At 39.9% G+C, this 23,229-nt stretch overlaps 2 protein-coding genes across 3 annotated transcripts; both read right to left on the bottom strand.

Moving 5' to 3' along the window:
* Positions 1–836: 836 nt before the first annotated feature.
* Positions 837–16,633, bottom strand: LOC121637731 (E3 ubiquitin-protein ligase RBBP6-like). Of its 2 annotated transcripts, none has more exons than XM_041981975.1 (20): positions 15,483–16,633; positions 13,999–14,098; positions 13,742–13,781; positions 11,311–11,352; positions 11,091–11,179; positions 10,870–10,966; positions 10,602–10,744; positions 10,241–10,413; positions 8,508–8,611; positions 8,049–8,410; positions 7,877–7,940; positions 7,548–7,605; positions 7,430–7,478; positions 7,018–7,338; positions 6,756–6,851; positions 4,647–6,243; positions 3,766–4,364; positions 3,572–3,642; positions 3,375–3,462; positions 837–2,963 (listed from the first exon to the last, which is right to left on the bottom strand). In XM_041981975.1, the coding sequence occupies exons 1-20, from the start codon at positions 15,646–15,648 to the stop codon at positions 1,982–1,984; spliced, it is 5,241 nt and encodes a 1,746-aa protein (XP_041837909.1). In that variant the 5' UTR covers positions 15,649–16,633; the 3' UTR covers positions 837–1,981. The 2 variants fall into 2 exon arrangements, with proteins under 2 accessions (XP_041837909.1, XP_041837908.1); XM_041981974.1 differs by having other exon boundaries at positions 3,766–4,367.
* Positions 16,634–18,560: 1,927 nt separating this feature from the next.
* Positions 18,561–23,211, bottom strand: LOC121638606 (voltage-dependent calcium channel gamma-3 subunit). Its single transcript, XM_041983476.1, has 4 exons — positions 22,801–23,211; positions 19,916–19,999; positions 19,680–19,820; positions 18,561–19,506 (listed from the first exon to the last, which is right to left on the bottom strand). Exons 1-4 carry the CDS (start codon positions 23,009–23,011, stop codon positions 18,935–18,937), a joined length of 1,008 nt encoding a protein of 335 aa, XP_041839410.1. The 5' UTR covers positions 23,012–23,211; the 3' UTR covers positions 18,561–18,934.
* Between the last annotated feature and the right edge of the window lie 18 nt (positions 23,212–23,229).

Below are 23,229 nucleotides of genomic sequence, written 5' to 3' on the forward strand. Positions count from 1 at the left end.
GCTTAACTCTTCTACTCAACAGAATGAGTTAGAAAGATTTGTCCAGCTCTTTGGCTCAACTAAGTACTGAATAAGCTGTGTGCACTTATGCACGATGTTGTATTTAAACAAAATGACTTACAAAAAAACTACAAAAAAAAAAAATTATATGCACTGCCTTTAGCACCTGTCTACATGACAGCACCTGGGTCCAACTGGACTCAAAGCAGTCTATCACTTAATTATGATGTCCCATCTTGTTTGAATTCTTGCTTGTGTTGTTCTTACTCCTAAATGTAAGTCGCTTTGGATAAAAGCGTCTGCTAAATGACTGTAGAATAGAAAATATATATATATATATATATATATATATACATACACATTACAATTACGTCTTTCATTGTTTAATTTTAATGAACTTAGGTTGATAAACACATTTCCATTAAGGTAGTTTATAATGTGATGCCACATCACCAGGCGCAAAATCTGCACTGAAAATTCATGTTAACAGATAAATGACAGTTCCATAATTAAATTCACAAAAAACATATCAAATCAAAAATGTACCTGAATAAAAACTAACACACATTCTAACGAATGTGAAGTTTTGCAGGAGACTCTTATAGCTCCACAACCATGGACTACATGTGCAGAACTTTTCTGCCACAACTGGTTGTAGGTTCAAGTTAACAAATGTGCTGTTGATTAGCTTCAGTCAAGTTTTACATGGCATCACACTTAAGACTTTTGTCACCAGCTTTAAGGCTTTAAAACCAGATTTATCCGACTAGAATGCATGTAAACATTTTTGTGTAGTCAATGTACAACCAACTTCAAACACACAACACCAGAAAAACTTTAGGTCAAAACATTTTAATGATAATAAAAAAAAAAAATATTACACAAACCGATCACATTTCCATCATATTTCACTTCCACACCAACAGACACATACATACACACACTCACTGAAAAGTTATCCACAGCTACTGCACCTTCAGAACAAAAGACAAAAAGATTTGTCATTAAATAAACACATCCTTGATTTACATAATCCAGTGTGGCATGAATGTGTAGAGGTTTGCTTTAATGTCAAGAACCAAACTAGTGATTTTTATACGTTTTAGCTCATTAATTTTACATCCAAGTGTTTCTCAAGATGTTCCCCCACTTTTAATAGGTAGCATAGAGATTTCAATTAATATGGCTGAACAAATCAAGATAGTTTTGAATATTAAATAACTTAGATAACCAAAGCAACAGCACTTGAGCTAAACAATTTCCCGAAAATAGAAAAAAGTTCAATACTCAAAATGTCTAAAATTAATAACATCTTGTAATGTGCTAAAACATACAAAAGTGCTAGCTAAGTCCTTCAAATAAAGAACAGCCTTTAAAGCGTTGGTTTTTCATCATTTAAGCACTGAAAAGCACACTGGGATGTAAGCAAATCCAACTGAGGAAAAATTATTTGAAGCAGAAGTTCAAAACCATTTACAAATTAAAGAGGAACAGCAATTCCTCCTTTACAAAGAAGCAATCACATCCCTGAGTACGAAGTTATTTATTCCTATCATTCAGAATCATTTCTGTAATCAGTTATCAGTTATATTCTGCTCAGCATAAGGTTGATCACAACAGTGCTTTAAAGTTTCCCTCTGAGCATAAATTGTTTTTTTTTTATTATTATTATTTCATTTAACTCAACAACCCTAGTTTTTCATGACCCCAGATCAGCAGGTCAGCATTAAACCTAAAGGAGACCTCAGCATCTCTCCCGATGCTACACTATCAGGCACAACAAAAAACATGTCTTTGCATTGCAGCAACATGAAGTAGGGAAACAACAGCGAAGCAGATCTCGGTGTCAGGGACAGTCAAAAGGACTATTTATCCATTCCCTTCCAGCAGGACATGGAGCAGGATTATTGGCTGTTATTACATCATCATGTCCTGCATAAAAGAGGTTGCATTTTTTGGCCATTAAACTGAGCAGAGCCTGTTAGGATGGAGCCTCTTCCTCTTCTTTCTCCATCTTCTTTCCATCCTCCTCCGCATCTTTGTCTTTGTTTTTCTTGTTTTTCTTCTTCTTGTGTTTGTGTTTCTTGGGCTCTCCTTCTTTGTCCTGGCTGCTTTGTTTCTTGTGCTTCTTGTGTTTTTTATGCTTCTTATGTTTCTTCTTCTTCTTGTCCGTTGCGGTGGTAGCTGAGCCACTGTTGTTGCTTGCCGTGGGGCTGTTGGAGGGCTGACTGAGAGACTGACTTGGGCTGCCGCTCCTTCCTCTCTCCGGCTCAGAACCCTCACCTTCACTGTAGTCGGGCACGAAGGCCGCCTCGTCTGTCTCACGAGTCAGATCCGAGCACAAACGTTGCCTCCTAGGCTCTGGGCCACGACTTTCCTCTCGTCCTCCTCCCCTGCTTTCTGCTGATCTTTCCTCCTTCCCTGTTACTCCTCGCCCCTCCTCTCTTACCCCACCTCTTCTTTCCTCTTCTCTTACTGCTGATCTCTTTTCCTCTTTTGCCCCTCTACCCTCCTCCCTCACAGTTTTTGTTTTGGTTGTCTTCTCCACATCTTTCTGCACAGTCCTGCCACCCTTACCCTCCTCCCTCAGTGCTCTCCCCTTCTTTTCCTCCCTCACCACTCCTCTCCTCTCTTCCCTTGCAACTTCCCTGCCTTCACTCCTGATGGCTTTGGATGCTTCGATGTGCCCGGGCTCTTTGCCCCGACTCCTCTGCAGCACTGGTGAGGGCTCCTTAGCAGGTACTGAAAGGCTGTCTTCCTGGCCTTCTTCATCATCTTCCCTCTCCCACTTTGAGCGTGGAGGCGGCTGAATAAGCGGCTCCTCCCTGGCCGGACTGAGGGTTGGACTGGCACTTCGGCTGCGAACACGGCTCACCACTGGGCTAGACTTATGCTGCTCTACAGGTTTAGAGGGTAAATTCTTCTGGTCTTTCTCCGAATCCTGCTTTTTTTCTTGAGTTGACCTGTTGTAAAGGAAAACATTTATTATGACTGAAGAATTTTACTGTATGATGATATCATTAAGAGAATTTCTTAAATATTGATGCATTTAAATTTAGTTTGGATGGCCGAAGAATGTGTGTGTGTGTGTATATATATATATATATATATATATATATATATATATATATATATATATATATATATACACACACATATATATATATATATACACACACACACAGTACCGTTTGGAGTCACTTTGCCATTTTTATTGTTACTTATTGTTTATTTTGCAATCCTACAAGTAAGATTTGGCCTTCAATAAGAGATTATACCTAAAAAAATATATATATAAAAAAAGAGGAATCTAACACACAAACTCGTTTAAAACTTCAAATTGACTTTAGAAAGCATAACTACAACAGATTCACCTTGTAGAGCTAGCTGTGTGACTTTGTAGAGCCTTACGACTGATCCTAGGTTTACTCTTCGCGGCCTTCTCCTGACCATCTTTGACCCCTGTCAGAGGGGAAGAGGAACAGATATGGATTTTAATGAATTCTTAATTAAAAAGGCACATGACAAAATCAATCATCTCTTGCTGTATTTTTAGAGAGCTTTAAATTACCTTCTCTGTGAGCAGCAGCTGGTTTCTCTCCTGAGAGGGCACTCCTCTCTGTTCTGTCCTTGGATGCACTCCTGGGAAATAGGAGAATATAATTACATTAACAATTGAGTTCACAGACAGGACCAGTATATCATGCTTTCTTTCAGTCCTGTATATGGAAAGTGTTTTGACAAGCAGAATTCAAATGTAATAACCTGTCAGATTTAGCAGCTCTTTCTGACCCCTCTCCTCTCTCCTTGGAGCCTGCACTTGGCTTCTCCTGGTGGTCTGCCAGTCTCCTGGTAATAGCAGATTTCTCTCCAATGGTTATCTTATCCACGCTGACAGACCTCCCTCCCCCGTTTCCTCTGCTGGAGTTTTTTCTTTCCGTTTTCACTGACCTCTCTCCTTCTGTGTCTCTGTTCGCTGCAGCCTTCTGCAAGCCTGACCCAGAGACCCTGTCCCTCTCTCTGTCAGATCCAAGATTTCTGTCTTTGTCTGAACCAGATGGTCTTTCTCGCTCTCTGTCCTGTCCAGAGTTTCTGTCATGCTCTCTGTCTGAACCGTGGTGTCTTTCTCCAGCACTGCTTGGTCTTTCTCGAGAGACGCCTCTTTCTGTAGATGCTGGGGGTTCCTTTCTTCCAGCTCCTTGTGTTGTATTACCAAGTCTATCACCTTCAGAGACATTAGGTGCAACTGATCGATCTAAGGTCGAGGTTGTCTTCTCAGGACCAGACTGTGTTCTGTCTGAGGGCACCGTCTCAGAGCTGCCTCTTCTGCCCAGATCTCTGTTCAACTTTATCCTTCTCACTGGCTTCTGTGGACAAGAGCAATGTTAATCTTTTTATCTCAACTCTAAAACCATGTGAAAAATTCAAGGAGCTGACAAAAATGTGTGCATAGAGAAAGAAATACCATCAGAAATGGACTGCATTATACTGGGAAATTAAAAAACAAACATTGCATTGCTTAGTTGCTCTGTAATGTTAATTGGGTGACTAACATTTCTATTTGAAAAGAATTTCCCTCTAAAATGACATAAATGAGAGCATACTTTTTTTTTGCACTGATCTGAAGACAAAAATGAAAGACTCACCGAAATGTCCATCAGTGGTCTAATGGATCCTCGATCTACTTCTCCCTGGACCAGTTCACGCCTTCCTTGTAGAGGATGAAAAGTAGACCTGTCAGAGGGGAGTGGGCCTCTGTGGATTGGGGGCTGATGGGACAAGTGCGAGTGAGGGAGGGCATCACCTCCACTCTCTAGCTCATCAATTCTCCTCAGCTTTACAGGTGGAGGTCCGAGTAAAGAGCGACCCTCCTCTCCCATCCTCCTCCGGCTATCCACTGGGGATGGAGGTCGGGGGAGGATTGGGAGTCTGTGTGGATGGTGGAGAGGAAGAAGACCAGAACCCTGTGGTAGATCTCTTCTGCCACGCATGTCATGCCCGGACCGAGGGCCTTCATGAAAAGAAGAATGAGGTAGAGAAAGATTCAGAGAGGACAATGGAGGGGTTTTCACCAAGGCCGGCCTCACGCCAGAGCTTTTACTCTTCTCCTTTTTAGGGGTAGTTGAGTTGGAGGCCTCATCTGGTTTGGGTTTTATGGTCTTTAACGGTTTAGCAACAGAGGAAGAGGACGAGGAGTCTTTCTTTTTGGTCACCACGCCCTCCCCTGTCTTTTTCTTCAACTTGTCACTTTTCACCTTCACAACCTCCATCTTAACTTTAACTTTCCCCTTCTGACCCTTCTCTTTCTTCACTTTATCAGCCTGGATCTTTGATGTTGACTTGCTTGTGGGTTTTACAGGTGCGGTAGTGGTTTTAGAGGCTGGAGCTTTAGAAACTGCAGTGCTAACTGGTGGCCTTGAAGAAATGGGAGGAGTTTTAGTGTGTGAAGCGATTTCGTCCATAGGTTCGTCTCTGACAGGAGTAGCATCACCTCTGTCCAGTGACTGTTGAGATGACTCTGCTTCTTCGGATGTCTTCTTTCTTATTTTCTTTGACTTTAAAATTTTAGCGCTGGGTTTGGTCCCTGATGAGGAAGAGGAAGGGATATGCGGAGGTGGACCCCCTCTCTCCTCTCTCCCTCGTCTTCCTCTCCCCTGGGGTGAGTAATCTCTGGATGATGAGGACATTTTGTCCCTCTCCCTGTCTCTGCTGCCATGACCTCTGTGATGCATGGAAGGGTGTTGGCCGTCATAGTCTTTGTAGTATTTATTATACCAGTCTGTGTAATCCTTCTCCCACTGTCGATACCGCTCTCTCTCCCAGCGATCATGGCTTCCAGGACTGTGTCCCTTCAGGTCATACAGAGGCAACTCCCGAGGAGGTGGCTTTCGTCCACCAGGGCTTCGGCTCCGATAGCCACCAGGGGAGCGTGACCTAGACCTATACGGTACAGCTCCTTCTGCTCCGTCCCAGCCTCCTCCTCGGTAAGAGGGAGAGTGTGGTGAGGCAGAGCGCCGGTAGCCGTAAGACCTTGAACGGGAGCGGGACCTTGACCGGGAGCGTCCATAACTGCGTCCATTTCGTCGAGAATAAGGGGAACGGGGATAAGACCTGCCATGGGAACGTGAACGGGAGCGTGATCGACTTGGGGAAAAAGAGTAAGACCTGGATCTTGATCTAGATCTAGATCTAGAGCGAGAGTAAGGAGAGCGGCTGAACGAAGAGCGGCTGTATGAACGGGACCTAGGAGAAGAAAACAGTTGGAAAATAAAGAAAGATTATAAAACTAAGAGTTGATTCCTGCCAAGTTTGTGTGCTGCCTCAAAGCTATTTGACAAAGGATGCATGCCAACTCTTTTATAGAAAGCAAACAACACATGAAGTAGGCATTAAAACTAAAAACCTGAGGACATCATTTTGAATGATTTGAATTTCCTCAATATTTTTGGATGTGCAACTTTTACAATATACACTTATGGAAATGACCACTATTTAAAGGATAATTGCAAGATCTAAGCATGGTGAAAACTTTTCAAAGACATAACTGAAAACACTTGTGATTCCTTGGACTAATCCTAACCCTGCATAAAAAACTGATGTGAGATGGCAGAAACTGTTGCTATAGGTGACCATCACAGCCAAATTCCACAGAATCCAATTGTTTGTATAAAAACACATCAGCAACTATCAATGAGCTGACCTCAAACAAGAACTGCAACAGATTCTTGAATGTCCTTGTAATGAAATGCAATTACCTGGAATAAGATCGTCTCCTTCTCTTTGGTGCGTTTCTGTACTTAATAAGCTCTTCATGAAAGTCTTTAGTGAATTCATCCAGTTTAGACGTAATTCTATAAATACGAAGACGATACATTCAATTTTCACTTTCATATTTTCTATTGGACTCAATTCATAAATTTTCATAATTCCAACCTTAAGTGATATTTAATAACAAATTTGTTTTTCATCAGCTACAGAAAACACGGTAGTTTTGAAAGTAGTTTTAGATCAACTCACTTGTCTTGTCGATGGTGCCTTGGTCTGTAGAAATCCTCCTTTGAGAGGGGGGGCTGTGACAGGGATGGTGGTAAAGGGACAAGAGGAGGCTGAGCACCTGGGCCAACCCATGGAGGGTTGAGCCCCTGTGGTCCGGGTGCATAAACAGCCTGTGGCTGGTAACTGAGGACAGGTGGAGGAATAAGGCCGGGGCCAGAGCTGTATGGAGGGGGATAGGCCTGTGGGGGTGGGTACAGGGGAGATGGGTAAACTTGAGGAACAGGTGCTGGAGGTAGAGCTGTCTGCAGGTGAGTGGAGGGGGGCTCCCCCCGACTTCTGTACCTGATAAAAAGAACAGGACAATAAGCATTACAAGACTGACTTAAAATAGAAACATCCAGTAGATTAGATCAGACTGCTGGTTGAGACTTACCAGTGTCTGCCAGATCCTCTGTGGGAGTGGTTGGGCCGTGACTGGTTGCCTAGTAGAACAGAGAGAGTCAGTTTCCTTTCATAGTTTTTTCCTCAAATGACTAAATTTAGCCTCTGACCTGGTGGATGAAGCAGTCTTGAAGGAGGCAGGTGGCCAATAACAGGTAAACTGTAGCTCTGTGGGGGGGAGTGTAAAATCAAAATTTTTGTTTAATAGAAACAACTGGATGAATTCTTGTTTTAAAAGGAGGCATTTCCTTCTGATGGCAATGAAGTTAATCTATATCAGTGGCAAAGACTCGAAGTATTCAGTCATTAAGACCCTTATGATCAACAAATATTAGCTGAGAACAATTGGGCTACAATCAATCAGAACACCTTTAGTTATCAGTGACACAATAACTGAACTCCAACCAATACATTATTCTTCAGGTGAAAATGGGCCCACCTGGGATCCACTTTCTGGTGTTCCTGATGAATCTTGTGTCACAGCGGGCTCTGGATCATTCTCACTAAACAAAAAGACAAATTAATAAAAGGCAAAAACGCATCCTCAAACCTCAGTTCTCAAGTACACATTTTTATTGATCACAACCAACCAAGTCTTTGATTTAACATACCCTGGTGGGGGTGGTTCACCGTGGCTGGTGGTGTGGACAGGAGAATGGTGGTCAACAACAGATGTCGAGGCTGGTGAAGCTTCTTTTTCTTCAACAGGAGCAACATGAGGAGGACTAGGGGCAGCAGGAGCAACAGGAGAAGTGGCAACGGGAGCAGGTGCAGGAGGCGGGTCCTGTGCTTTAGGAACAGTTATGGGTGCACTTGTTGAAGGAGGATTGGAGACATTAACCATTAGGGGGTCTTGCTGTCTTGACTGCAAAGGTCTGACCAACTGCGGCCGTGGTGGAGGAGGGGCTGAGTGCTGGATATGCTTGCGCACGTGTTTGGTGTATCCGGTCTCATTCTTAAAGTTATTTACAGCCTACATGACAAAAATCCAGATTTGTTATTTCATAAATGATTCAAGTCAAATTAGCCTACAACAATAAAGAATGGATGCATCTAAAGAGGCTACTTACCTGTCGAAGAAACTTGTTGGCAATGAGGTTATCAGGTGAAACATCTGACTGTTTGCATGTGAAGCAAACATGCTCCTCAGAGTCCAACAATGCAGTCCTGATACCTGGAAACAGTCATTTAAGATACAAGGTCACATTTATTACAAACAAGAAAAAAATGACAAGAACTTCCTTATCAAGTCCCGTATCTATAGTAGTACATAATTTCTTCTTTTCTGCAAAAATTATGGATGCATGATGGGTGATACCACAGTTAACCATTTAATGTATGCAGGTGATCTAGAGATCTTCTCTTCATATAGTGCTGGCCTTCAACAGTTACAGAGGGTCTGCTATCAATATGGCTTAGAGCTTGACATTAATTATAATGCCGAAAAGAGTAATATTTTGATTGCCAGAAGTAGAGAGGACTAGAGTATAGTATTTCCTGACTCCGCTTTGTCAGGTACTGTTCATAAAGATTGTACAGTGGTTAAATACTTAGGGCGGTTATATATCCGATGATCTGTGTGACGATAATGCAATCTATAGACAATGCAGTTTAATGTTTGTGCAAGTCAATATGTCGAGCCATAAATTAGGTATGGACACTGTTCCAGTGAAGATTCAGAGGAGGAAGCATGCGGAAACTCACTTTAGCATACAATGATGGAATGAGGCTGATGTTTAAGATGCCATAATGGAGCTGTGAAAGCCAAATGTTTGTTGGTGTTGGTGTACCCAATTGTCAGGCGATTGTGTAATCCCATTTATAGTTGTATGAGCAGGTTAAAGGAATCTACAAATCTATGACTGATCCTACATTAAAGGGGTAGTGCACCCTAAAATGTTTGAGCTGTAAAACAACATAGTATTACTTAATTGTGATAAAAACCACCTATACTGTTGATAAAATTAGTCATTTTTAAATTTCTTTATAAAACAGGATTTTGTGGGTCAAAAATGGCTCATAACTGATGAAAACATTCCTGCAATGGGACGGATTTGTGCTTTTGAGAGGTGTATAAGTAACACCAGACTTTATTCTTAAACTGCTGATCCTCATCTGGCGACAGACAGCAGCTCAAATTGTAGTAACAGCAACTTATAGCGGCATTTCTGGCAGCTGCCACAACCTGCCGCATGTCACCACAGCTTTCCAGAGTTGCTGGAGCTGTTGACAGGCCAGCACAACAGAGTCAACGTCTCAGACTGATATGGTTCAGGACCACCTTGTTCTTGTGTAGATGAGGAGATTCTAAAAGTCTACCACCTCAAAGTCTCGCTTTCCATCTTGTTAGTGGCCGCTGAGGTGCTGTCTGTCATCAAATCACGTTTGCCTGTTTATTCTGACCTGCCCACTCTCCACCCCCATGATCACCCCACATCTCGTACCCCAACCCTTGCAGTTTGTCATTTTTCAAAAATTGGTGGGGGTGTAGCTGCACTTTAAGCTCAGTTGGATTTCACGCAAAGATGTGGAATTATTGGCGTTTTAGCCTTCATGTAAACTTGTGATATTGAACTGAATTTAATGTTTTGTTTCCTTTTTTCTTTATTTTGTTTCTTTTTCACTATGGACCCATGTGTCTAAAAAAAGTGAACTAACTAATCAAAGACTGACTGGCAATGCAACTGAACCATCAAAAACTACTCAAAATTATTCAAGATCGGACGTAGCCCAATATACATAACATGAAACATAAAATGGGTTTAAATTCACAGTGACAATCATCCCTCATGTTACAACTCACATTCATCACAGTAGCTGTTTCCACAGCAGGGTATAACTACGGCATCAGTCATCAGGTCATTGCAGATTGGACACAAGAGCTCATCAGGGATTGGATCGGTATCATCCTCAGATGAAGACTGGTCTAGTGGAACAAACGGTGGCCGTTCCTTCTTCCCCTGTGCATATGCTTCCCTATCATAACAGAAGTAGTTTTTCATTTTAGGGGGTATGTTAACAGCAAAAAAATAAAACTAGTAAATAAATTAATAACATAATTGTCATTTTAAAAGGCAAAAGGGTACAAAACAAGAAAGAATTATGATTATGATTCATTCAATGCACCACAGATTCAAAACTGCATTCATTTGTGGTTGACATACGCATCTATGGCGGGTATAGCATATTCTCCGGTGCTCGTCAACATGACTCCCTTTGCCCCCGGGTCTGCTTTCACCAAGAAGCTCTGTGGTATGCCCTTACTGATCCTTACTGGCTTAGGACCATCTGCACTTTTATCCTGCACCTGAAAGTATTAAAAATACACAAATAAATAAATAATCATCTGAATATCATAAATTACTGCCGTCTTAAAGGTTAGAAGAAACAACATGGTGAAGGACGAACAACAAACAATGCACCAATGATTACCATAAGCATTGGGCAGTTTCGAATGTAGTGACCAGACTTTCCACAGCGATAGCAGGTATAATGAGCAGGTGGGGGTCCAACTGCCTTCTTGGAGTAACTGAAAAGACAAATTGAGTTCATTTAAGCTCTTTACTAAAAATGATGAATACAGATTTATGAGCCAGACATGCACAGGTTTGTATAGAAAAAATTGCAAGAATAATGAAGGCACGTTTACTAACTGTATTGGATCATATTCATGGTTCGACTGAGACATCATAGCTTTAATCTTGTCCTCCTCTGATGCATTTGCGTCAACCAAGTTTGCAGTCTATAACACAACAGAGAAAGAAGAGAAATGAATACCAACGCATCCCCCAAAATAAATCAACAAAAGATCTACTGATTATAATTGGAGAAATGTTTTCTTGAAGAACAACAAGCATGTACAAAAAAAGCTACCTTGGCCAGTTGGGCGAGAGACAAAGAAGGAGAAGAATCCGTCTGCAGGAGAATCAGAGTATATAAATTAAGGGTGTTAATATGTCGATTAGACATACACTGGAAGAGTCCTGACAGTTTCCCACCACATCTGTTTCCAGTCCACTCAAGCCTTCACAATATAAAAGGTCTTTGCTGCACACTTAAAGCACATAAAATAATGCACATTTGCACAAGTGAGCATGAATTTTAAACGGTGGTCACGATTTTCATCCCTCTGTTGTCATTGTTGTAAAAAAAAAAAAAAAATTGGAGGGGCTAAGGTGAAACCCTCAGACTGTTTGTCCATAGCGATTTACATAGAAAATATGAAATAATGGTACAATGTAGAAAAAGTGGTTTTAAAAAAAGCAGGGCATCCATGCTGGTGGCATTTCTATCCTTTTGCCAAGTGTTAAAAAATATTACAACTCCTCGCCTGTACTTAGTATTTCTCAAATATTCACTCCTACAAATTAATAAATCCATGCCCACAACATTTACAACTGTTTCTATAAGGTTATTCCATGTATAGTATACTTTAAAGTACTTCTCCACACAAGTCTAGGCATGCATATTTTCCATTCTTTCAACCTTCTTCTTAAACACATCAAAGCTTCCAAACTATGTGGGGATATCAGCAAATTCTAAAAGTACACTGCTGACACAATCTGCAGTTTTGGGCCACAGAGATTTAAAGTTTTGCATCACCTTGTAAAAAAGTAGCAGTCACAACTGTCTCAAACTAATTTAACTGTTTTAGTAATTGTTGCACTTTTCGTTACAATGACAAAAGTTCTTTTCTATTAAGCCTAATTTCTGGAAATCTAATGAGCTGACAGCATGGAGTGATTGCATTCCAATAAAAAAAATGCTAACTTTGTCAAGCGTCAAAACACGTTGAGCTGGTAAAACAAAAATGTGCACTTTTTTTTCCTCTACAGTCAGACTGAGGATCAAAAATATCTAACGCTTGGCATCATCAATCATTCAAACTGTCCCATAAAAACAACCCTACAAGTACCAGTACGAAAAATGTAATGTCTCTGTAACACAGCTCAGGATGCTGAAGTGTTAAGCACAGAGGGTCATTTTCTACATCCGCTGCTATGCTCAATTCTTTTAACAAAGGTCTGTTAATAAAAGAGAAGGGTGGGATGTCCATTATGATCCACAGGACTCAGAGAAAATACTGGTTATTGCAGTATGCTGTGGAGGGAACACACAGGGATCTGGTGCAAGCGGTTCTGACACTGAACCGCTGAACAACTTTATTGACAGGTTCTGCAGCTTACAGGACACACTACACCAGTATACTTGTCACTGCAGCAACCATGGGAGGCCTCCAGAGATTCACAGGGCATTTACTTCACTGATTATGCGTTAGTACTTTGTGGTCGTGTCACAGCATTACAGGTAAGGCCAAATCACAGCATCTTACTTAGCAAAACTGGCTTTTAACTGCCCCCGCCCCCACCAAAAATCAAAGTTGTAACAATACACTTTGAATTTTAATAGTGTCTTTGCAAAAGAGGATCTTAGAAACTGAATGTGTGCAACTCAGCAGGGTAAAATGTGTGACCCTTCAAAAAAAGTATGTGCAGTCCATTCTAGAGGCAAAACAAAACATCTTCATGATTAAATTATACAAGACAGAACAAGTGACATTGATAATTGTTACTGAACAACAAATAGGAGAATATTTGTTTAGAAGGGCACGCTTTTGAAATCAAATAAAAACCACTGGCAAATTGACTCCACTCACACAGCTTTAGTCTTATAAATGCCATTATTAAAGTTAATTACAATCAATCTCAGCCACACTTTACTTCTTTGGCTTCTTTAACCAGATTATAAATAAAATTATTTCACAGAAAATAAAAGACAATGAATTAGCAATACAGAAAATACCATTTTTTGTCCTTTTACAAACCCCTTAAAATACATTTGCCTGACCTGATGCAGGGTACAAAACCATTTCATTATGAAATACAGTCACTTTTAAAATCATTTCTCAGGAAATTATCATGTGGCAACAGTTCAACACTTAGTTCAAAGCATCATTAAACAATGATTCCTGGTCTGTTGTTTCTCTTTACTTCATCTCATTTAGCCATAATGCACTTTAGTCTGTCTTCTTTTTTTGTTTAAAGAAATAAAACCAAGTTTTTTTTAAAAAAAACAACAAACTATTTTAACTAGGGTGACTCCAGGAGTCCTTTCTCATATAAGACATAACAGGTTGAAATTTCAACACAAATGTGGCAAACACACAGAGAACATCAGATACAACTTGATCTTTGTTGACAGAATGTTCTCAAGAAAAGGTGACTATAGTCAGATAGAGAGAGGGAGAGAGAGGTGAAGAGGAGAGGGTGTTTTTTGGGTTTTTTTTGTTTGTTTTTTTACATACGGGTCTTGATGATCCCACAACAGCTGTGTCAGAACGATCTCTGCAGAAATAAAGAGAATAAAATTGTCATTTGCCGACAGAACTCCACGACCAGCCACAGATCAAGTTTTCTACTACATGGCACTGGACAGGAATGGGGAAAAAAAAACAAAAAACAAAAACAAAAACCTACAGATGGCATCATTAAATGTTTAAATGAGCAACCCAAGTACTTCATTGTGTCTCACAAATTATATTTGTATTATAAATATACCCACACAATGAACGTCCTGCCAGCAGGTTTTACTCCACCAATTGGAGTGCGGCGGACGATCACAGACGAGTGTTTTGGGATGTGGGCTTCATCGTCTGTATATTCTGCAAAAGACAACAGAAATCATTCAAAATCATAATACTGAAAAATGCTCATGATAATAATAAAAAAATAATATCTGCTAAAATAATTTTACAATTTGCCTAATAGTCATGCAGAACTGCTGCGTTTAAAAAAGAAAAACAAAAGCTTATGGGCCATCAAGTTGGTATATCTCAACCTCTACTTCTTCATGCACCTTTCAAAAAAAGAAGGTAGCTCACACACTAAGCACAATTTTTTTAAATTTGGTAATAATTTACAAAACAGGAATTAACGCATCCCTGATCCTTATATAACACATTTTGTTGCTGAACTTAAGTTAATCATTTGTCAGTTGATAAGGTTGTGCTGCTTCTGTGTGTGTGTGTGTGGGGGGGGGGGGGGGGGGTGGTGACCATAACTATAATGATATTCTGACTTTTGAGGTCAAAATGCAGTATTTTTTTAAGCTTGTATGATATATCTTAACACAAAGTTGTAAAAGTACCTGGAACAACCAAAACTATACACAAGGCATTTCTGAGGTATTCATTTTAAAATTAAGATTCATAATCCTCTGGGGGACAACGGACTTGCTGGTGCGTCCTGATCACATCTGAGATGACCTAGCAGCAAGACATAGCCACATAAAGTTTCCATTTCAACTCCTATTAACAGTGCAGACTTTAAAATACCAACCAGTTTTTAAATTGTGTTGTTTGACCAAGTAAAACTTGAATTATAATGATGTTCGATGGGCATCTGATGCGGAAAGAAACAGTAAAAACTGGCTTTTCTAAGGAAAGTGCTAGCAAGCTGAAACTTGCAAGTACTACATGCTGCAGTGTGGTTTTGATGGTAATAAATCCAATTTTTCCCACTCATTTTCTGTCTTTTTGTTGGAATTTAGGTCCAGTGCTTTAATACCTTAGGTAAAAAAAAAAATAAAAAAAAATTAATTCACACAGGTGAGATTATTCTGAAAAAAAATATGCCAAACAAGGTAGGTTAATGTATTTTTAAAAAGTAAAATATAAGCATAAACTCAAACTAAAAAAAAAAAGTCCATTTGTACCCTAGTCTGCAGAGGGTTAAGAAAATCTAAATTAAATAAGCCAGAAGTACCTCAAGACATGCATTATGAGTGTTTTGTTTAGATTATGACAGTCTTACACATCCCTTAATATCCAATGTAAAAAAAAAAAAAATCAATAAAAACAAATTAGATGCCTTTTCAATGCAAAACAAAGCTTAAAAAATTGAATGTGCAAAAACCCAGGCTGGCCCAATTTTTTACTACTTTTACCCACCAACACCATGTTGAAAATGTCAACATATAAGCAGCATTTCACAATATGACTTTTTTTTTTTAAATCAGCCTTCATGCAATGTGTCATGATGAAATACCTTCTCGAGTCTGCGCATTGGTGATCTGCAGGTCGCAGTCTGTGGCCTTGAGGCGCTCCCGGGCCATAATCTGCCTTTTCAGCTCGCTGAGAGTGATATGCAGCCCATCGAAAGTGACTGTGTTGTAGTCCAGTTTGGAAGAAAACTTATAGTGAACACACGACATTTTTACAGGTCTAAGCACTACAATGTCAATCAAGCACAAGTGGGGTAAAAAGAACACAGGCCTGTCATAAGAAAATTAAACAGCGTCAACACTGAACACAGGAGGCTAAATGAGGTGACTTTAATTGGTAAACCTTCTTTATATTCGCTGAAACACTCTGGACAAAGAAAAGGATAAAATAGGAAAAGGTTCAGCTCGCAGATGACGATATAGTCCTTATTATTGCCAAAGAAAAATATACGAAGGGTGAGACCAGAGGGCCATTGAGAGGCACTGGGTACCTCGTCAGTTTTTCAAAGTCCAATAAAACACATCAGGGTGCGACCAAATCCAAGAGAGTCCACGCAGCACAATTACATGGATGTAAATGAGACAAAGTCCATAGTGTATTGTCCTTGATGAAAAGCCCAAACCGCCGCACTGCGAACCGCTTGTGTAGCTAGCAGCGGGCCCTTGGTTTCCCGAGCACCAGTCCTTGAAGCAATGTTTTGCCTTTCAGAAATAGTCCCTCCGTTTTCTTCTTCAACCAAGTATGAACAAAGACTATCGCGCCCCTCAAAAAAGTCCACAAAAGCTCCCCAACGAGTCAACAGTGTTAACTTTAATTCTGACGGACCTCAAAATTATATTCTGACATTGTAATGAACCGTGTAAATGTTAATGCTAGCATGCTACACTTCAAGATTAGCTAATCATGCCTCGCCACTCAACACATTATGAAACACCAATGGCCTAACAAAAGCTAACAGCTAATGGGTAACGGAGTTACACTAACATCGTTGCAACAGTTTACTGTCGAATTAACTGACACAATCCACCAGTTTCACAGTCAGGGTTGAAAGGTTCCACTTCGATCCATGATAGTTTTCCAATCCGAAAAACGCGTATCCAGATGATTCTTCAGTTTAAATCCATAAAATCCATTTAGGTAATCCAAGCTGTTCCTAGCCTCGCTGTTTCATCAAAATGGCGCTGGACGGAACCGGATGTTTCTGGGGTTTTATAAAAAGTACGTAAAGGCAAGAGATTACTTCCGGGCGGTTAGACGTTCCAATCCTCCACAGTGCCAAGATAACAGATACCACACACACACACACACACACACATATATATATATATGTGTGTGTGTGTGTGTGTGTGTGTGTGTGTGTGTGTGTGTGTGGTGTGTGTTACTTTGCGAGGGGCACTACTTTGGCTTATTAATTATGCAGATCTTCTCTTCAGTGATGTCATTTGTTTACACCCTGCTGTAAGGTACATGTTCTTTCTCCTTGTTTTGTTTTGTTTTTAGTTTTTTTTTTCTCCATCTCTTCTCTTTACCACAAAGTTTGACCATTTGTTGCCAAACAAAACTTAACCAGCATTCCTTCCATGGCACCCCATCCTAGCTAGCAACACAGTGTAACATACCTTGACATTCTCTAGAGACCTCCATGCACACTTTATCACAGCCACATTAAATAAAATAAATTCTAATACAAGTTATATAATTGATTGATGTTACAATGCACAAACCATTCCTCAGTCTAGAATGTATTATTTTCAGATTATGTTCATTTTTCTTACTTACCAACCGGTTACCTGCAAGAATGACCTTACAAACCTCATCAAGGTCCCAAACTCTGATTGAGAACCAGTGGACTAGACAGCAGGAGATAGTCTGTGTGGGGTAAGTTCTCATCAGTGGAACTTGTGTAAAGCAACATTTATTACTGTAAATAAAAAGTAAGCTATTGAAACAGATTGATTTCTTCATACTGACTATGACTTTTGTCATGTCATTTCATGTTTTAATTATTTTTTTGTTAAAGAAAAAAATTGTCAAGTTATCACCAATCAATCATTACTTAAATAAGAATAAATGCCTGTTTAAGTAAAACACGATGGACAATCTAATCACTTTGATGAACCAATGACATTTCTACTTCTGTAACTCCAAATGTTTATTAAGTTTCCCCTCACTGACAGAAACAGGCTTATTTCTGTTATGTGTAAGGTAATTAAAAACTTAATCAGCTGATGCACACACAAACTGTACCTTAGCCTATATCTTATGTACCACTCCATAACCCCCTATATGCCCTGAGTGAGTTAACAGTCCAGTTTGATCAAATGTAATGACAGACCTTACATAGTGCGTCAGAGGTGTTGCACACAACAGGATCAGGATGCCAAACTGAATCTTACTTACTACTAGGATTTTGTCATGAACATTTCTGGAACACAATTAAAGTTCAGCAACCTCAAATGATATAATAAGAAGACTTTTATCTAACAAAGTGGGACTTTGGATAATAAACACTGTTAAATTGTGAAGTCATTTATAGAGTTCGAAAGGTAACTGCAGTATGGCTGATGGCGTTGTCAGGTAATTTCTTGTGCGATTAAATTCATCACAACTGCCTTGAATGTTCTCCTGAAAGCTGCTGCTGCCATGGTAACCTTCAACATTTCTCTGTAAGCCTGCTGTTGTGCTGATGCACCGTATGCCTTGCCTGTATTCTGTATCCTGCCCTAACTTCACCTGTAATACAATTCATTCATGCATGTTCACACACTGGAAGGCCTTGATATTTTGCCAGCACAGGGGGGCCAATTATTTTTGATAAATGGGTACAGGCATTGTTCATTTATTTGTACTCAGATAACGAATGCAAGGACAGACATTTGAATATTGACTTTCACACACAGACACCTGAGTGCTCTGTGCAATATACAAACAACACTAAACTCTGAATTGTACTTGTTTTGTCAGAAAAGTTTTATTTATAAGCTATATTTGATGTAAACAGAGGCTAAGTGACATAACCATAATGGCAGAAACTTCTGTTACACATGTGCTTGCTCACATTTGTAATTCACACTCAGATGCACAATGAGACACAGTGAGAGACAGAGAGGGTGGGCGCTAATGCATTTAATGGGGTTTCGATTTTGAGCATTTAGGACACATAAAGGAGGATGGGAACAGAACATCTATGACATAGTCATGTGTGGTATCTGTTATTTTTATGTGAGTGGGTATTATTCTCATGATCAGCTTCTCCTTTCTGTCTCTGTGCATTACTGACACACATTCCTATTTCTACACAAACTCATTCACGCAAATAACAGATACATCTACTGTAGCTTAACAAATACTAAATAAGAACAATCTCAAAATTTTGCTATTATCCATGTATTCTATTTCTCTTCAAGTAAGACAACATTAAATGAAACAAACTGGTTCAGTCTTGAGCTGAAATGATTGATTGCCAGAGAAAAAAAAAGTCTTTTTCTCTTCCTTTCAGACAGGCGTTGTCCTTCTACTGGACGCACAGTTTCCCGGCAGCATCTCTGTGTTGTTGTGAGCAGCTGCAGTTGTTAAATCATCCACAGCCATGTTAATTGTGTCGTCTTTGAGAGGTGAGGTTAAAGTGTACAGCATGAACTCTGAGTCTATTGTGACTGGTGTGGGCAAACCTGCCATGCCAGCGACTTTGGATCCATCGGAGATGGGTGGCTCTCGGTCATGCCCCAGTGGTGTTTGATAGGTGTGTGAGGTGGAGTCCCCAGTGCTGTGGTTGCTCTTGTAACTGTAGCGGCGGCTGCGGTTCTGGTAGTAACGGTTGCGATAGTAAGATGAGCTGCGGGAGATGGGGGGCTTTATGAGTGAAGGCCGGCCGTTAGTGCGCAGCTGTCTGTGTTTTTCTATGAACACGTGCACTGCCAGGACGCCCACCATTTCAGCCAGCACAAAGGAAAGAGCCCCAAAATAAAAGGACCAGCCATAAGAGTAGCTCTTCTTGTTGTCGCTCTGGCTTGGGTCACCTGAGTTGGCTGATATGTAAACAATGATGCCGATGATGTTGCTGAGGCCTGAAGAAGAATTTAGAGGGATAAAGATGGTCAGGTTATGTTTAAACCCAATGACTCACACCAGACTCATTGGGTCAAAAATTATCAAAAAAAGAGGACAGCAGAAATAAAAACAGACAAATCTAAAAGGGCATTTTATTCAAGAAAAAATGCAATGTGTGTTTGTGTCTGACCTGCAGAGACAAAGAGAATACCAGCACTGAGAATGACATTGTAGCGTGACTTGTAGAACTCACTGGCGGCTACACACACACCCCCGAGAAATAATAATCCCACACTGAGGATGGGGAAGAGGCTGGAGGCTCGTACTGCTCCTGAGGAGAACAGGGGTGACAATGGGGGTGTTTAGGTAACAAAACTTCTGACTCAGCTGTTGGATTTCAATGTTATGTACTTCATTTTTACTCACTAAGTAAGTACTCTGCAGCATCCTGCTCATAGTCTGCATCTTCCGCAAAGTGGTCGATGTCTTTGCAAACACCCTGAAATATCCCTGAGTAAGAACAATGATAAAGATTTTACATGTGACCCAGTATATTTGCATACACTCACAGACAGGGGCTTAATGTAGCAGCAGCCATCCAAAGAGCTGTTTCAGTTCTTATTTTTGTCTGTTTTGATGTAGTTTAGCTCTACAAATACCTTGCAAAGCAGCTGGATTCTCATAAGATTTTATGAATTCACAATCACAAGAGAAGCCATTTTGCTGGACTCTCAGCTACCTGTTTGTGGTCAACATGCAAAAGTTCATACCAGTCACTACTGACAGCTAAGAATGGGCTTAAGGTGTGATAAACAACCCAGTATTAAGGAAAATGTAAAAGTTCCTCACTGATTCTTCAGAGTGCTCTGACTGCAATACTCTGCGGGCAAGACACAACTGCTCATAAGTTACACATAGTCCCACTTCATAAAAAGCAAAATATCACTTTATTTAGCAAGCATTCAGTTACTCCTGTGATGCAAATAAAGGTATCTGTCTGAGCCCCAGGAAGTCAGAAGATGAACTATTTTGTGCACATTGTGTACACATAAATCCAGTAATATGGAGAATTATGAATAGTTTCATTTTGCACTTACATGTATATTGCTTTTTATTGCTCTGCTGCTTTGTGCTATGATGTGTTGTGGCTGACTGCCACAAAGGGACTAGGGATGATAATTAGCTCTGGCTAAATCCTACAAAGTTTACATGTACACTATAATAATGTGCATTGTCCCTTTTTAGGAAATAAATAAATCAGATATACTTGCTTTTTAATTGCATGCTCACTTAGGCAAATACTACAGATGTTCACATACTTCCTTTTTTTCTAAAAGCTGTTTACTGGAGAGAACAGTCATATTGTCAAGTTTGCATTAGGTGGATTAAAGTCGGTGGTTCCTTTCTTATTTGGCTTTAAGTAATTGAACACAAACCAGTGTCTTATTTTTTTTTTTTTTTTCTTATCAGAAGCGTGTACCAGGAAGATATTTTAACACTTGAAAACTAATCTGGTTAGTGGATGGTATCGCTCTCTCTCTTGCTCTCTCTCTCTCTCTCTCTCTCTCTCTCTCTCTCTCTCTCTCTCTCTCTCTCTCTCTCTCTATATATATATATATATATATATATATAAATATATATATATATATAATTGGTTAAGTATTGGTTAAGTAAGACTGAGGGGGTAAATGGAAAATATGACATTAGTTTAGATTGTTTAACAGTGTTTACATTCAGCAGTACAAATAAAAATAGCTGAGCACAACCCTCCAGGACGGTACAACACTGGGAGATTTTGGGTGAACGCAGCTGAAGCAAAGAACTTTCCCACACAACTCTATTTACTGGCATTTCCTTCTTTGCAGAGATATGTGGTCATTTATGCATTAACTGACAAGCATCCTATACTTTGATGTATTTTAATGTGGACTTACATGGAATCGGACTCATGCTTCCTGCTATCAGTAGGCCCATTGCTTTTAAACATTTTCAAACATAGGAATATATTGATGAATTTGTTCCTGTGTCCCACACTGATTGACCGGTATTGATTGTGTGGCTTAGTTGTCATGGTTACCAAAACAAAACTCATTCAGTTGTTACAACTCGGCCACAATGAGTGAAAAAATACAGAGAAAACATGTATTCAGATTATTGTCAGGATACAGAGAGAGATGAGGTAACATCTAAAACAGATTTCTTCTTTTTCAGATTAATCCCGGACACAGTTACCTATGAACACGATGATTTTAAAATTTTTAGAAGCTTGTTGCATAAGTGTTATGACTCTCGAAGATGGTAACTGCATGTCATTGTAAACCTTTCCTGCAGAGTTTAGTAATTACATGTAACCAAATATATTTTAAAAAGTGTATACAACAAATTAAATATATAACCTTGGTGCTAACTACCACCACTCATGGCCTATGTTGGCCTGGCAGCTCTTAGCTATAGATCTTTGTTCGTGGCTTTTAGTAGCTCAAACGGACACACACAGACACACAGGATTGTTGAAGCATTGATATCCTCTGCATGCTTTGTTGCCTCATCCATTAAACCATTTTCGAGTAGAGTGAGGCAGCAACAGAGGGTGGGGCTAAGAGGAACAGAGGATAAAAGTCAAGTGTAAGAAAGAGAAAGAAAAGGTATGAACATTTTCTATTCATTCAGAAAATTAGCTATGCGAATGGGTGCTTATGGGAATGAGAGGAGAAATGGAGCCATTAAAAGGCAATAAATGATTGATGGTATAATTTTCATACATCTCAGATCCAGGACTTAATCACTGCTTTGTTCTTCATCTTGGCGTATATTTATTAATCTAGTGGACAAATTGAAATTAGTAAATCTGAAATAAAATGTGAGTTGTTTTACACTTAAATGCTTCCCCTTAAAGGTTTTCTGTGCTACACAAAATGAAAGCAGACTCATAAGAATAGCTAATAAAAGTCTGTTTAACCTACTAAGTTTTTTATTTGTATGCATTTTAATATGCCCTGGCTATTTGAGATGAGAATGACTTAACATATATCAAACATGATCACTTTCTTTGAAAAGGAAGTAGTTTCTGAGGAAATATTTATCTTCATATGAGGGACTATGGTCTATTTTCATTAGTTTAAATACAACACAGATATACAAAAACATAAACTGACTTTTTTGTTGCCAAAATTCTTCCAGACCTAACATGAAAAAATTGAATATTTATATAAATATTAATGAATGAATGAATGAATGAATGAATGAATGAATGAATGAATGAATGAATGAATGAAAAAAGTTATATAACATACAGAAGACGTGCCTCCTACCTTCGGTGCAGCAGGTCCTCCACAAACCTGAATGGGTTAGGACCTCTTCGTTCTTGTGGACGGTGTCGTTGTCCGTCTGGCTCTTGGAGCGGCACATCCCGCGGGAGTACAGCCAATAATCCGTGCCCACGGCGATGGTCATGAGGCTGAAGGCGCAAAAAGCCCCCGCCGTGGTCAGAAGCATCATTACCCCGCGGTTACACACCCTCATATCGGCCTTGCCTCCACCTCCTCCTCCGCACCGAGGAGTCCACCAGAAGACCGACACTTGCGGGATTTAGAAACTGTCCAGAACTAACCCCCGTTGTCTTATCTTTGTGTGGTTCCAGTCAGCTAAGGGAAGCACATATTTTGAACGCATTATTCTATACAGTCTGTGCAAAACTTACATAGCTGGGTAAGTGTAGGAGACGCTCTTCCTGTGCACCA

This window comes from Melanotaenia boesemani, chromosome 4 (genome assembly GCF_017639745.1).
Source record: "Melanotaenia boesemani isolate fMelBoe1 chromosome 4, fMelBoe1.pri, whole genome shotgun sequence".
NCBI classification, from domain to species: Eukaryota; Metazoa; Chordata; class Actinopteri; order Atheriniformes; family Melanotaeniidae; genus Melanotaenia; species Melanotaenia boesemani.